The sequence below is a fragment of the Pseudopipra pipra genome, chromosome 3 (assembly GCF_036250125.1).
Source record: "Pseudopipra pipra isolate bDixPip1 chromosome 3, bDixPip1.hap1, whole genome shotgun sequence".
NCBI lineage: Eukaryota > Metazoa > Chordata > Aves > Passeriformes > Pipridae > Pseudopipra > Pseudopipra pipra.
The window spans coordinates 61,220,470-61,237,072 of NC_087551.1; the positions used below are offsets into that span (position 1 = coordinate 61,220,470).

General features: G+C 36.9%; 1 protein-coding gene across 7 annotated transcripts in view; it reads right to left on the reverse strand.

The window, feature by feature from the left end:
* Positions 1-16,603, reverse strand: part of LAMA2 (laminin subunit alpha 2) — a 358,263-nt gene that overhangs the window by 6,252 nt on the left and 335,408 nt on the right. For 5 of the 7 annotated variants that reach the window (XM_064649526.1, XM_064649525.1, XM_064649528.1 and 2 more), the window contains 8 exons: positions 16,399-16,519; positions 13,966-14,184; positions 12,492-12,640; positions 11,116-11,292; positions 10,082-10,319; positions 5,397-5,509; positions 3,767-3,956; positions 1,288-1,443 (listed from right to left, as the gene is read on the reverse strand). In XM_064649526.1, coding sequence (XP_064505596.1) covers positions 1,288-1,443; positions 3,767-3,956; positions 5,397-5,509; positions 10,082-10,319; positions 11,116-11,292; positions 12,492-12,640; positions 13,966-14,184; positions 16,399-16,519 — 1,363 coding nt within the window. The remainder of the gene's footprint in view (positions 1-1,287; positions 1,444-3,766; positions 3,957-5,396; positions 5,510-10,081; positions 10,320-11,115; positions 11,293-12,491; positions 12,641-13,965; positions 14,185-16,398; positions 16,520-16,603) is intronic. The other 2 variants (XM_064649531.1, XM_064649530.1) reach the window with 1 other exon arrangement.

Here is a 16,603-nt window from a genome sequence, read left to right on the forward strand (position 1 = left end):
TCCAAATTACCAGTAGATTTGCCTCAGTTTGGGTGTTCTGCACAATTCATTATTTGCTGAGAAACATTATCTTACAAGTCAGTTTTCTTTATGAAATACAACTCTCAGATGTAGAGTGGTTACTTATACCCTTTGTTCCCTGTCCATGAGTTATTACAGGGACTTACTTAAGCAGGATCTAGGAATCCCTTTTCTGTATTTATTTTGTCCACCCAAACTGGGGGACTCTTGCCTGTTTATAGACTAGTATTTGCCATTCCGTAATCATCTTGCAGTTTCTTTGGGAGTCTGTTTTGTTTCCTTACCAGATTTGTACTTTTGCCTTCTCTTTACTGATTCTATACAACTGCCCAGGATGAACTCAGACAGAGCTGATACTCACATTCTATTTTTTGTGCTGAATTGTGCTGCACTAGATGGCTAATTTGTTGTTCGCTATAATTAAATTCACTCAAGTTCAGGCTTCTGCTTTGAAAGAACCCTCTGCAGAGAGAGAAAAATAAGGCACAGAAGAGGTTTCTCTCTGATTCAGATACTGATGTATCTGGTGAGGCTGGAAGGGTATCAGGAAAGTGAAATGACTGACATGAAGTTGTGTAGATAGATGTAGTAAATGGCTTGGGTGAGAGAGTACAGTGTTCCTAGCTAATTCTACAAAGTTTAGGCCAAACTTATATTCACTTCTCTGGGCTCTCTGTTTTTCAAGGTATCTTCCGTGTCAGGATGGAAGCTGGCCATTTGAACTGAAACAGTGATAAATTGATATACGAACATTTGATTTGGAAACAGAAAGAGTACAGCAGAATTTTCATGGCCTTACTTCAAAACACATTCTCTCCTCTTTTAGTAATACCAATACACAACTGATTACTACAGTAAGTAGCAGTACTATTGGGTACTTTGTCCAGGGTAATTTTGGCTTCTGCTGCTTCTTGCAGGAGGTGCTTTCACTGTTTATTAGCATTTGTTGCTAGATGAATTACAGCAACGAGAAAGGGCAAGTGGTACTCAGCAACCTAAATGCTACCTGCACAGTGATCCAAGTGGATACAAGTGTATAGAACTTTCTGCTTTTCCAAAAGAGTAACTCTGCTATTTCTATTTGTATTTTTTGTTGCATTAACTGGATTCCAAGTGAAAGGATGTAATGTACCTCTCCTAAGGTCCATTTTATTCATATTCTTGAGCAATCTGAGGGAAAAGCAAAACAAGACAAAACTGGAAAGACACTAGTACCAATCAAAACATACTTAAGGAGTGTAAGATAACCTAAACAAATTTGCTTACCGGACCAATTCTTCTGGTTGTGTAGTTAATGGGCAATCCTCCGACATACAGCATTCCTACAACATCTAATATATCAGCTTTCTTGGGGCTAACAGTCCTGTTTGAAATACCATCTACTATAAGGTTTCCTTCTTGCTTTGTTCGAATTACTTTTATCTAGAAAGACACACAAATGCAATACAATTACAGATAGTTTTCTGACAACAAAGCATTTCCAGATTGTAACTAGCCTTACAGTCCAAAATATGTAACAATACAGGAGAAAGTAGTAGGAGTGGTTACAGAAGTACCATGGCAGCAACTATGAATGATATTTATGGAACAAAGCTCCTGAGCAATGTTTTGTGCAAACATTTGACTGTCTTTTAATTGCATATGGGTTAGGAGGCATCACGACCATTATTTATTAGAATTACTGAAAAGACTTGAGGTTCCTTTAAAAAGCTTCATCATGTTATAATAGGCATGGCACAATATTTTTTTTCCTGGAATTAGACAGCAATTTTAAGGACTGAGAATAGTAAATTCTGAATGTTAATGGTACTGGTTGCAAATCTTTATTGCAGCACACATTTGCAGACAATATTGAGTTTATGATTCCACTAGCTTGGACATGCCTCAGGTCATAGTTCATGCTAGAGCAAATATAATATCAACTATGTTCTGTTGGTATTATGACTTCTGCTCAGACAAATGGGCTGTGAATTGCATGAAGGAAGTGCAGTTGCTGAAGAGCTGAGTAAATTCTACCTCAACAACCACAGGCCAATGTCTTTCCAAAGGTTTATACTGAAACCTCTACAAATCAGTATAATAATGGTTCTGCACAAAAAAGGGATAAATGCATCATGCATATTAGTGGATTTCTAAAGAGCACAGTATGTGGCTCACCAGAGTAGCAATGAGAGACAAAGAGCATTTTTTGGCTTTTCTTTAGTGTGGCTGCTTCTGTTTCAGTGTGGCAGCATATCTGTCATGTGATGGGAATGACTGAACACTGACAATGGTGGTCTGAAGGTGAGGGACTGAACCATGGATAACTACAGCTGGGGCAGAAGAAGGATTAGGTGAGTGAGACAGGAACTGGGAACTGACACCCTTGCAGAAAACCTAAAAAGATACCAGCAGCACGATGTAGCTTCTGTAGGCCTGAAGGAAATGTTTTAACCTAAATCATTTAATTTGGAGAAAAGGTTGTCATTAAGGGATTATTTTGAGGAAAAGCCCCTGCTTTCTTAGAAACAAAGACTGTGGCCTTTTCTTAAAGACATTGCCTTCCCTCCTCCCCCCTCTCAAAATGGATTTTCTTGTGCTTTTTGGGAATTGTGACTTTGTCTTCATTCTCCCCTACAGAAATAGGATCTACAACAAGAGGCCCTCTCTTGTGGAGTGTCGAGTTGTATGCCCCAAAAGCACAATCCTCCTTCAAGAAATACATGCTCCAGACAGTTCTCTTAGAATAAAGAGGGCATGGCTAAAGAACAAAAACATATCTCTTCTGTATGTACAGAGGGACTAGCAAGAAGGGGCCTTGGTCTACTGCCAGTGCTCCTAGACATTATATTGCATAAAACAGATAAATTATGAATACAGCTTCATTTTTCCACTTATGAAATGCCTTGGTGTAGAGCAGTTGGTATCATCAAAAAGTTCATGACTAAAAATCCAGTGAAAATAAAATTCCTGGAGAACAGAGTGGGAATGAAGCAATTAAAGTGTAAGAGAAAATGCAATTAGATTTTTTCCTGATTTGGTGATGGGATGTGGATGGTGAATTTCCAAAGATCTGTACAAAATTCAGTATATCTTATAGTATATAATTTGAAAACCTAGTTATATGTATTCTTTTCTTCACTGTCTTTATTGGTGCCTTCCAGCATGTTACCTAATGAATATACTATGTGTCTGTTGTCCTTGCCCACTTAAATACTAAATTTCACGGTTGTGATATTATTCCTAAATGCTACAGGCATTGCATATAATGCTTCCCCTCACAGAGTCACGGATGGAGCTGTCAAATACATCCATGTATATCATATTTATTCCTTAATGAATTAATAATCCAGGGAAGGTTTACTTGCGTGTTACCTCTTTTTTTTTTCTTTATTTTTCTTTATTCTTAGCACCATGCTTAACAATGACATTATTAATGTAGAAACAACTGGCTTTAATGATGTATTCCATCATCGTGAGCTGATACTCACCTGAGCCCTATTAGGCAGGAAGGAACATTTCCTGCAGTTCCTTACTATAAATGGGACATATTTTAAATATGTCCAGAAATATGTTCTCTGAAGGACAAATTTCTGTGTTCCAGTGAATCTGAAAACTCAAATTTTGCTACATGATTTTTCCCCCAGAAAGTCTTAATTTATACAAGTTTTGGCTTGTGTAAATTACATTTTGAAAATATCTTAGGGCCAAAAAAAGCTCACTCTTAGCATTACAAAGAATAACATAGCATTAGAGACTATTATACCTTGTGCCACTGGCCATCATTTATTTTGTTTGGAACCACTGTGTTGGTGTCTCCACTCCCCAGATCATAACTGAAGTAAGGCAGACCATTCTTTATCTGAACTGTAGCAAAATCAGCATGGTTGATGCGGGCCATATAAAACAGCAAGCCAGAATCAGCTGTTGTTCGGAGTTCAAATTCAATTGTAAGTCTAGAAATCAAACAAACAGGAAAACCGTAACCAAGGAAAAGATATTTGGAGTCAGGGAGTAGACAAATTCATCTGCTTTACCTTTTTGTGTTCCTCTAAAAAAACTTTACAGTTGGTGGCCAATTCTACCTGTCCGTTAGAGTTCAAGAAAAATAATTTGATTATATGCAACTTGCATTTCACACATATCTGATCCCTGACATGCAAGTGTTCATTAGTCCCTACAAAACCGCAATCTTGACATAGAATTTCAAGATATAATTCTCAGCTGCAGCTGTAGCAGCTAGAAAAATCCCAGCACTTGTAAAATTCCAGCAGCGTTTTCCATCATCCACACAATACTCACAAAGAGGAGAGAGCTGTAGTGACAGCTGGCAAATGTTGAATTTCTAATGAGTTGTATTGCCTGAAGACAGGTTGCAAAACTTTTAAAGATGCAGAGAGAAGAGTTTACAATGAGGATATAAAATACTTATTCTGATTTCTCCCAATAGAAAATGAGGCTGTGTCTGAGCAGGTCTGCTGACCCCTCAGACAGAACGGTGATGCCGAGAACCTCCTCTACAGCAAAGAACCTGTGAAGAAATTATTTCGATTCTCTAGATGCTAAGGTTGTACTGGCAACACATCACTAACCTAGCTCAAGCTGGGCTGCGAAGTCAGTACCTGAAAATAGTTGATAATATAAATGTGAAAAATCATTGCAAGAAAATGATCAGGCCAGGATCATTCCTACTTTTCTAAAATTAGCATATGCAAAAATATGCAGTACAACATCTTTATAGGGAAAAATAAGTGTGAGCCTCATGGATTTGTAAACTATAAGGTAACACAAGTGCTTAGTAGTGGGACATGGCATATTTGTTAATGACCACGTGCCTTCAGAGAAAAAATGAAGAATTAACAAGTTATACCTTCTCAAATCAATTGAAAATAGCTGCATTTTCATACACAGTTCACAGAATTCCTTTGCATGTCAACATCTATATGTATATATTGTTATACTTTACGGGGTCGATGTCATTATGTCTGTTTACTGTGCAAGCTTGATCTTAACTATTGGAGGAAAGAGGAAAAAAGTTTTTCTTATTAAAAGAAATTATCAAGTTACTGAATAAAAAAACTTTCTTCTGAAAAAGCAATCTATGAACTCAGCTGGATGACATGGATACATTCTTCTGTTTGTTTTTCTGAAAATCTGTTTGGGATCTTTGTGTGCCCAAAGAAAGAGGTAAACTGTTTCTGTGACAGCTACTTAGGTGGGCACTTCAATGCCTAGATTTCACGCTATTTTAGGTTTGGTTAATGAAATGAATTAGTCATAGAATGTGATCTTTTTCAGATTATGTCCATAATTTTGGGAGATGCTTTTGAGAATATGAGGAGGGGCATTTTATTTTGACATTATTCCACCAAAACTCATTGCTGAAACAATCATACCTGTTTTTCACTTTGGTGTCATCAAATGCAACTGCAATATGGCTGTTCCTTGAAAGACCAAACTGCTTTCCACCTTCCAAAATGGATGGTACTATGTCGGCAGCACAGGAATCCTGCAAAATATACAGCAATCATACAAACATCATATTTTTTTATCTGTCTCAGCTGTGTATAGGCTGCGAGTCTTCCAGCTTCCAATATTCAGGACAGAATATTCTACCTAGTTGAGAGACTGGCCCTGTTATAAAGCAGTATGACAGGAACTTGGTTTAAAAGCAGAGCTCATTAAGCCAGCTGTAAAAGCATATAAAAGTAATATATGAACATTGCTGCTTTTACGCTTTCATCAGTGGACATTTACAAGAGTCTTAAGTGATTTCCAGGCAGCTCAGTGTACTCTTAACTCCCACGACTGAGTTTTACACAGTAGGATGCCCTCTTACAAAAATGTAGCAAGATCTAAGTTTTAAAGCTAAGCTTTGTTGGTGACCTGAAATATAGTCACCTTAAAAATAATGAGTTAAAAGTAGTTTTAGATCCTGCACCTTTCAATGAGTCCTCCATTTTACTTCTTTATATTGTTTTATAACTGTAATCTTTGTTTAATGTGCTGTTCTTTTCTGCAGTGCTGCTGAAAGGCCCCTCAAAACAATAAGGGAATCTGAATAACTGATGGATAGACATAACAACTGTTGAACTGCCTGAGCTGTCTAATGTAGACACATTACCCAGGGAATAAAGAAAGAAACCCCTCCCTGTCTGTTCCACCTCTATTAATCTTGAAGTGGTGCAACAATGCAAGGTAAAATATCTTCTGCCCACTATAATTTTCTCTTTTTAATTTCACTAGGTCTTTTACTCTCTGGCCCTAAAGCTCTTGTATAGGGGTGCCTGGGGCAATGTGAGACCATGGTAATTACCAGCTCCTACTCATGTCTAGCTTTTGCCTCCCACTGAGAGTATTGTGAAGAAACTACTCAAAGGATCTAACGCAACACAATATCAGGACAATACCGCTGGGAAAAAAACAAACTTTGATAGCTGCAAGCTCTGTTTTTAAGCACTGTGTCTGCTATCATTTTGAGTTGGTGACAGTCTCTTATTTGAGCCCTGACTCAGCAGGGACCTGCAGAGCACAAGGTGCAGTCCCTTGCTTTCAAATAGTTCTTTCTGAGAAACATTTTGAAAATATCATGAGTGACTCAGGCATTGGGATTTCAGCTGCAAAGAGGAAATTTCTTTCCCTTTCTCACTCATTCAGTAATGCTGTATTTTTTGTTTTCGCACATCACAAAAATCTTCACAAAAAGATAGAGCACTTCTAAAAATTAGTTTTCCATAATGAAATGAATGCTCTGGTTTGAATATGACACAGTAGAACACCATGCATTATGACAAGTATATCAATATCAATGAATATACAATGAAGGGGAAAAACAGGGAAAATTCAGTAGGATCAAGTGAAATTATGAATGTGTGACATCAGTCTTCCAGCAATCATCAAATAGGTACAAAATAATATTCCCATAATGCAGGGTAAAGTTCTGAATTATTTTAAGCTTTGCAGGTTTATCTAGAAGTTTAACAACTATGGTAATAGTAATACTATGCATATAATACTTTCAATAACATTTGGACTTGCTAAAATTTGAAGATTTTAAAGGAAAAAAACTAAATGGAAAAAAAAATCATTAGGGCATGTTTAAAAAACTTCCAGACTTTATTCACAAGCCTGTCTGCCTTCATTTTATCAAAGGACTGCCAGCTTTACAGCCTTCACAAGACTGTGCACTAAGTGGATCATTGGACTGTATTTAAATATCTCAGCTTTGTATTTTCAGTAATGGCCTTAATGTGTCCTGGCTGTTTAATAATCTGTATTCCATGAATGTGTCAAGACTGAACTCTTTAGCTGCACTTTACTTCAGTCTTGTCAGATGTCAGGGACTTGACTGGTAGGTCAAGAAACTAGGTGTGTCTGGCAGTGGAAATAGGAACAGAAAAGCCCACTGGTGGACTGTCACACATTCTCTACATTCTCATTTGCTGTATTAGCAATTGCAAAGAAAGCAATTAGTGGAAAAAAGGAGCATTGAAGCAGTCCTCAGAGTTCATTAAATACTGTTAATAAAACAATGCAATAACGCATGAAGCAATAGTGGAAAATACCATCATGGAGTCAAATGCAGAAGTAATGCTGGCGCTCTTCATTTCACTGGCAAGTGAATCCTGAGAAGCAGTGAATAACGTGAGGCAGAAGCAGCAGTTACCCAATGTTGAGAAACATTCTGGCATCTATAGCAAGCAGGAGCAGCAGATTGGTGACAGATGTTATTTCCCAAATGTCCTACTCTTTGATCTTGTCTTGCTTTTAGTAGAGGGTAGGAATTTTCTCATTTGGGATTAAACTGCCCTCCCCTTTTTCACGCAGATGGACAATGGAGAAAAAAAGTCCTAAAAGGACTTAAATAGAACAGACACTTTATTTAAGCCTACTATGTGCAAATATTTTTTTCTGCTGTATATTTTCCATATACAGTCTTTCTACCCTGAGATTCTGTATAATTTACATATGAGTGTTATCTCTTTACCACACTGTAGTTACTTATTTGTTGCAACATTTCCCCAAAAAATACTTTGGAGAACTTACTTACATTATATGAACGTAAACTAACCAAAACTTTGCCTTATTTAAATTACTTTCAAGTCTTCAACATACTAACACAGTTTCAATTTTTCCAAGAGAGAAGTAGAGTAATGGTGTTTTATTTAGATTTTTATTTTGAATTCCTATTTCAAATTATCATGGCTCTAGATATGTTGATATAGAAAACTCACCTAGTTACAATGGAACTAGTTTCCAATATTAATGAGAAGATCTATTCCTTCCAATTTTGCTATTTAAAAGTTAGTGCTTATAGTCTAAGAAAGTGTGCACTTGCTCTTTCATGCACTTCTGTGTTGTTTTGTTTTGTTTATAACGCTTAATCAAGAGATACTATGTCTACATTCCTTCACTAGAGTGACCATTAAACTGGACAATCCTTTTATCTTGTTGCGTGGTTCCTTATCTTTCTATGGTAGCCTTACAGTAAATTTGCTTTCAGCTCCAAACAAAGCCACATTGCAACCCTTGTGCTACAACTACTCCACCTTGTGGGAACGAATCAAAACCGCTGCCCTAGAGCATTAAAAGGCCGACATTTATAACTGGAACCTTAATAACTAAGATGGAGCTTGCCTATGTTGAACCCAAGGCTCCCATTTCCAGGCACACAGATGGCTGCATGTGATGTCGAGACTTCACTAGTGTCAGAAAAGTCCTTTTAGATAAATCTGTGCCATATGTACCTAGACAATGAAGGTGGCCATGAATCTCAAATACAAAATTAACCTTAATGAGTTAGGGGTTTTGGATCAACTTTTGTACCATTTTAGAAATCCTTCCTAAGGAAAACCAGATATGAATTCTGAAAACAAGAGTGTTAACTGGGAGTGACTGTGGGAATGAATTCAGGTTACTTTGTCTCTCACTTGTGGACTTACAGCCTCATTGAAAATCACAACTGTTTTTGTTTGGGTTTTTTGGGCATCCTTCATGCAATTAATTGATAATATTAATCTCTAAGTCACACAAAAAACCCCAATATAAACAAATTTGGTATTCTGTAATGTTGTGCCAGTGAGGAGGTGTGAAAGAGGAACAAAGATTTAACTTGACCCAAAATTATTAAAAGATTTTCTAAAGCCAATCTGTGAGAAATTTTCAAAATTACTGACTCCTTTGTATTTGCTATATATTAAATATTATAGCTGTTAACTTCTCAAAACTGTCTTATTATGATAGTGTGAATTCTGATAGTGTAAACAGGCTCCTAACTTGGGCATGTGCACTTTTTTCACACTTTTTGGAAACCTCACTCATACTTAACTAGAGCCTGCATAAACCTGTGAGTTGTATGCAGGTTTAACAACATGCAAAGGCTTTTCCCACCAATAATATCTTCCAGTGTATATATTATTCAGTTTAATATTCAGATACCTAAGCATATATTTTCTGGACAGTAAAATGTTGTATCAACTTGCAAAACTACTACACTTGTGACAGAAGAAATTTCTTCCTTCAATTTTGTTGTATAAGGCTGCTTATTATTATCTAGCTATTTAAGATTACTAATAAAAACAGCTGTCCTCAATTTAGTAGTGAGTGGAATTTCATTTTGTAAGTCTCCTGAATAAAGTTATAAAATAGCAGTGGAGGAGTTGCCATATCAAACAGATCTCCTAGTTTACCTTTTTCTTCATCCTGTCACTAACATAGCTGTTATGTGCATCAGAGAACAGCACGAAAAATCATAATGACACAGATTTCCCATAGGAAAATTCCCCTTTCAACCCCAAGCAGATATTGGTTGGGTTACATCCTGAGGTGTAAGGGTTTATGGCTAAGCATGCAAGCCAAAGAGAATTCTAATGCTATATCATTCTTTAAATTGCTGTCATGATAATACAAGCAAATGAGATCAACTAATTTTCCATTATCCACAGGTTTTACTGACCTGCAACAAGATGTTGCCTTTACAGTATCATGTTGAATTGTTACTATTTTTGTGACAAAGTGTTCCATTATTCTTTATGGCTCACCATTCAATTTTGCTCAGAAAAACAAACTTTTAAAACTTTACGTGACTGAAGTGACCTACACTTACAGGGGCTGAAGATAGAGGTGGTGTTGGAGGAGGAGAAGCAGAAGGAATCCTTGGTCCTTCTTTCTCCCCATTAGTGTCTGGTTCAGGTTGGATGATGACTGGTGCACGAGTTGGTTTATCTTCATCCTCAGGTGGCCTAACCTCTGGTTCTAGAGTGGGACATCGGCCAATATCTGCATTTTCGAAGGACAGGGGTTGAGCAAAGTCCATGGGGCTGAGAACACACAAAGAAATTGATGTCTGTTACTACTTTTTCTGCCTTTTTACTACCAATTTATAAAGAATAGTTATTTGCTGTAGTGTAATTTCACTGCACAGGACACAAAAGCCAGGATTCATCCCACCCTGTAAAGGTAGGTACAGGTACAGAAACAGAACACTTAAATTAGAGGCGATCATAGCACTGGCTTTCCTTCCTACAGTCGATGCAGAGAGACAGGCATCCTCCTTGTCAAGCTTTACCAGCCCAGATACTTTCAATCACATTGCAGAGAAGTCCTCTCTGATATACAGTGATGGAGTGTGGGCTGATAAGATCCTAATTTAGGTACTTCAGATTTTTGAAAGAAAGATTTACACTGGAACTTTCTATAGAGGTTTTACTTTATTCACCATTCCCTTTCTTTGTACCTAAATGTTCCTTCCAGATTACTGCACTTTCCACAAAGCAAATTGATTCCCATGGTGCTTCTTAGAATTTGTATACTCTTGGAGGTGAACCTTACTTAAAATAAAGTGTTATAGTACATCACGGATGTACATCTTACTGCAGTGTTACTGTTGAATTTCTCTGATTTTATAGAAAAATAGACAGTTGGTTTGTCTGTAAAACAGTTAATTATTGTATAGCCTTTGGAGAGTATATTGTAGACAAAAAAAAGGAAGGGCGTTAAAAGAAAACAGATCATATCCTAGGATTTGCTGCTGGTATGATTCCTTGCAACAATGAACTTTCTTCTCGCTGCCAAGACCTCCTTAACTGCACGTTTGTTGGTATCGGTGAGACTTACGTGGCATTAATGACAAGATTCCATATACAGCCCGCAAATGGTGGTATGTTTCTGAGAGGTGCAGTCTGAAACTGAGAAGTAGTACCGCCCACAAAGAGTTTCTTAACAGAGATGGGCTGGTCTGAAGGCAACCTCTGAGTCTGGACTTTGTCTTCATCAACTTGAACAGTGAACATCCTGTGAAAAAGATTTGAAAACAAAGAAATAGATATTTTACTCTGGGTATTGCTTGCATTGAAATTACCCCTTTGTAGGCCCCATTTACTCCTACACTGGCTGTAACACTGAGCAACTCAAACAATGTAATTAGCAGCTCATATTAAATGCATATTAACCACTAGAGGGTTTTCAGCTACTGCTGTGCTTCCTTACTAGTTGTCTGACAAAGCTTGGCAAAATTGTTTTGCGGAGGGGTGACAATACCAGACTGGAGTTGTATAGGAAGAAGTGTTTGTGGTGTGGCAACATTGACATAGTAAGGGCCAAGCCTGCTGTACTGTGATGGTAGATATAATCATCTAGAACTCAGCAGCATGGGAATAGCACAGAGTCACATTTTGTTTGGACTCCCTATTTACCAGTTTGTACAAGTTATCTTCTTGCTGGGACACAAGCACTGCTACAGTCTGCTCTGATTGCAGGATTAACCAAGCTTTTTCTGGGAAAGACGGCAGAGTAGGAAAATTGCTGATTGTCCACCATGTACTGATACAGGTGCTATAATTCATTCCCATGAGTAATTCACATGGCACAAGTCAAAGACAATGCACTCCCATGGAAGATACTGTTAAGGTTGAACAGAGGAAAGTAGAAGCCTCTGAAGCAGAGCACCACTGGCTGATCAATCAGTTTCTGGCAAACAACCTCACTTTTGTCAACTGCAAAATTATATTGAACTACTGTGTTCTTCCTTAACTATAATTACAAATGTTAGCAACTGAATAGCGAAAATATATAATCATATATTTAATAAAATAAAGCTTGAGTTTGTGATGAGTGGGGGAAGGGTTAATCTTAATTTATATCTTTTCACATCCATTTCAGGTTACAGAAACTGCAGAGTTCAGACAACTGGTTTTATAACAAAGCTTTGAAAATGCAGAGGTTTCGTCTGAACAAGCATCATCACTGGATAGCATTGTAAAACAATTGTGCCTTGATGTATCCTCACATGTACCCTAACAAGGTCAAGCTACTCTACCTGTTATAGCACTATCAGAAACTTACTTCTAAAAATTTTTGGATAATGATGGAATTACACTAGTTTTTTTTTGTCTCAGCAGAAGTATTTACATGGATTGCCAAAGACATCAATATATTTGCTTTGTTGTATTAGCTGTGCTGTGTGGTCTGTAGAACTTCTAGGAATTTTTTACCCTCTAGCTCGTTCTATCCGGATGGAGTGTGCTCTGCCATCGTGAAACTCGCCAGCTTCTGGTCTGACGGTGATTCTGTGGGGATCCCGCATCCCAGTGGAGATATGCACTTCTAGTCGACCTCTGTTTAGGAACACTGCATAGTAGGCCTGCAATGTATATGTTGGTATGAAAAGGTAAGTTGCTTTTGGAAAGAAATTATTTCACTTAGTTTTACATTAGTGTGCATGTTTTATTGTCTTACACTGGTTTTTAATTTGCTCACCCATAAAAAGGCACTGTTGTTTCAGTTCTGCTGCTGCTGCTACATTCATTTTTGTAATTTCATTTTGTAATGAGGAATGGGTCATACTGAAAAACTTCAACAAAAGATTTAACTCACTGCATACCTATGTTCAGGGAAGGGTGGAGGCTTCTAACCCACAATTCTTCTGGTTTTTGTTGTTACAATAACTGGTCTTAAACCCATCAAGGCCTGAATAGCACTAATCTCAGCATGAGTTCTGAGTTTGGAGGCTGGCAAATCATGCCAGTAGTTACTCTAGCAACAATATCATACTGTAGTAGATTTCAGAATATGACCTCCAGTTACTATAGCAATAAGTGGTCATGTTCACTTCTGTGACCTGAGGAGCTGGGAAATGATAAAGGAGCTCCTGCCCTAAAGTTAATGTCATGCAGGTGATGCATTACAATGTGCTGTTCCTGCAGTGTGTTACTACAGGTCACTGAGAACTCTCTTCCAAAATAGGTAGAAAGGAGAATAATGAAATATCATTTCCCAGGAGTCCTGAACAGAGAAAGTATCAAAACATTCTGTTTATTGCTGTCGTAGTATGTCAGGATTATAATCAAGATTTAATCAAGATTCGAATAACTTCTATCAGCAACCACACTTCTATCAGTTAGTCATTTGGGACACTGTGGATTTTTACACTGTGGATTTGTATTTTATGGGAGAGAAGGAGAGGCTGGAGCACTTGAGTCATATATCCCACAGCAGTGATCCCAAACAAGAGTCTTATCTTACACTACTTTCAGCAGCTTCTTTTTTTTCTCTTTTGGTCTCAGGGGAATTAGAATGATCCTCATTTATATCTCTATGAAGAGGAATGAGACAGTTTCTAAGCTTTAATAGTGCATAAGTAGTCCTCAGAATGAGATTTGGTTAGGCTTATTTAGGTTTGGTTAAAAAAGCCAACACGGAATGTGATTAAAAAAAAATCTGCTGCTTAGCAACAAGCAATGGATGCCTTACTGTGAATCTGCAAGAAAAACAGTTACTCCAGTGCAAAAAAACAATTCTGAGCTTCTACCAGATTCTTCATCAGATAAAGGATAGCAATAGAAATAATTTATTCCTAAGCACTGAATTTTAACTTAATTATGAATATCTGACGGTATCTTAAAACAAACCAAGTGGAATCTCAGTAAAATTCTGGGTTTTCTTTATCTTTTGCTAGGTTCCTCATACCTGTCCTGTCTGTCTGCGTTTTCTCCTCAGAGGGGCAGCTTTCCTTGCAGTGTACCTGCGCTTTCTCCTGGGGGGGACAATTGTACCACTTGTGCCAAACAAGATGATCCCAGACTCATTCTTGGTGCTGAAGGAGAGATTGATTTCTGTGCCAATGTCAAAAGAGACAGGCTGCAGTTCCACAAAACCCGGCTTGGAGAAGCTAACTGTATAAATGTTCTGCAGGAAGAAAAGGAGAGTAAAGGTCATTAGTAGAATTAAAAGCAAGAGTATGAACACACAGGAAGACTTCTTAACTAAAAGAATAAACTATGTAAATGTAACCAGTGTGAAGAGATGAAAGTAATAACAAACAGCAATTTACTTCTCAAAGTGTTGTGCAAACACTAATTTACCCGTTTATATCTGGCATCATTAGCATATTTCTGAAATCCTGTCTTACAGGAAGGCAAAGTTCCAGTCTTATGTCAGTATATCCTCTTGAATTAAAAATAACTGTTCAAGGGTGGGGGTTTTTTATATGAATGTTTTCCATTAGTTAATACAGTTGGACTTTTCTCTTGAATTATTAAAATAGGTAACAACAGCCAACATGAAAATAAGCTAGATTCTGTTATTTGTCAGAAGTGCCCAGAAAATACTTTTTAATTATCAGTCATTGTTGCTTCACTAAGAACCACTCCTTTCTTTATTACTTAGACTCATGAATTAAGCATTTGTTGCACATGGCCCAAGTCTTTGGACGTTGGTATCCATTAACACAATTTAAGGAGTAGAATATGTCATCAAATAATAAATCAATGCATACACCTGAAGATTTTCTGTCATTGCTGCCAATTTATGTATTATTCTAGCTGTGGAAGATCAGTCTATAGAAAAGTGACTTCTTCTAAAGTAGTATACAATTTTTTAAGTACAGCAGAACTGTTTTCAGGTCTAGAGAAGAGATTATGCCACATAAAGTCATTGCTGGTGGTGCTCACCTTTCTCTGAAATATGAGGACATTTAAAAAGCTGAGTGCATATCAGTCTTTATCTTTTACTTTTACTTCACTTCCTCTTAATTTTCCTACATATTTTGTTTTGTACATTTGGAATATTGTATTTCTTTCCCCAACAAAATAATTAATCCAATTAGATTTCATACTCTGAAACCTCAAGTGTTACAAAATTATGTGAAAAGTAAAGTACTTTCTAAGATTCATAGCAACAGAAGAAAATGAACACAACTATCCTTCTTTCCTATTCCATAAAAATCTACAATAAATGAAAACAAGCATGAACCTCTGTAGCAAATTTTTGCTGAAACCAAATCTGTAAGATTCAAAAGCATTTGAGCAACCTGCTTGTTTACAGTTTAGCTTTATCACAAACTTGAAATCTTAAAATGTGGATCTCATAACATATCCATCTTGTCTAATATCCTGTGTGAGAGTCCTACTGTTCTGTGCTTTTTTGCTCTGATGAGGGCCAGAGCTACAAAAGATAAACAAAGAAAAATAGAGCCCTCATCTTTATTTTGGCCTGGCTAAGTTCCAATTACTGTTTGAAGGAAATTTTTAACGTTTTGTAGAAAAAAAAATATTTGAAGAGCATCAGGTTAACAACAACTTATTTGGATTTACTGTAGTGATATCTGATATGGAACCCTAATTATTACATCTGCTTGCTAAAACTAGTATAGATTTCCAGAGAAGAAATACTAACTATTTATTGGGAGACAAGTGTTACTGGAAGTATTTTTTATATATGAAGACTTTTCCATGGAAAATTACTACACTCTCTCCCAAATTTCAGATCACATTCCTTGAATTCTATATTTATTGAAAGGCTGCTAATTGTAAGTAGCTATAATCGAAAATAAATGGTCCTGAGTTGTATTTAAAGCTAAAATAACATCAATTTTGCACATTCTTCATGATAGGTAAGAAATGTGCCTTCCAGCTCAGTGGTAGCTCATAATACTAAATGCTCGTACCTCAGGTTTTATGTAGTGAACGACTTTATAATAAAAATTTTAAAAAATAATTTAAATCCTTGGGTTTTATGTGCATCACAATTTTTTAGCTTTTGCAATGTTGTCAGTAACTACCTTCATTAATTTCAATAATGCCCATTTTAGTCAGCTGAAACAAAACTAGATCACTGCTATACAATTCAGAAAATCCTACCCTTTAGGGACAGGGATATCACAACTGGCCTGGGATACTGTCCAAGAAGTTAGGATCTGGAAAACTGGTCTACTTCTTGATCAGAAGGACTTATTATTTCTTTCTCTTAAACATAACTGTTTGGATTTTCAGGTTAGATTCCTATTTGTCAGATTCTTATTTAAGGAATATGCCTTATACAATTAATCTATTATGCCATAAAATCAGAAACTAGAAAACAATTATACCCATTAAGGTCAAAATACATGGAACTCAGACTAACCTCCAGTGTGCATCCTTTGGTTAGACCAACAAAATCAGGACTACTCAGTATATTATATGGTGTCCTTGAAATTTCAATGTCTTTGAGGCAGCCCGTGTATTTCTCTAAGTTCACTTCAGGCCTAAAAAACATTTAGAAGTACAATGTGTTTTCAAAAATACAGATTAGGGAGAAGACAGTCAGCCAGACACACACACATACACTT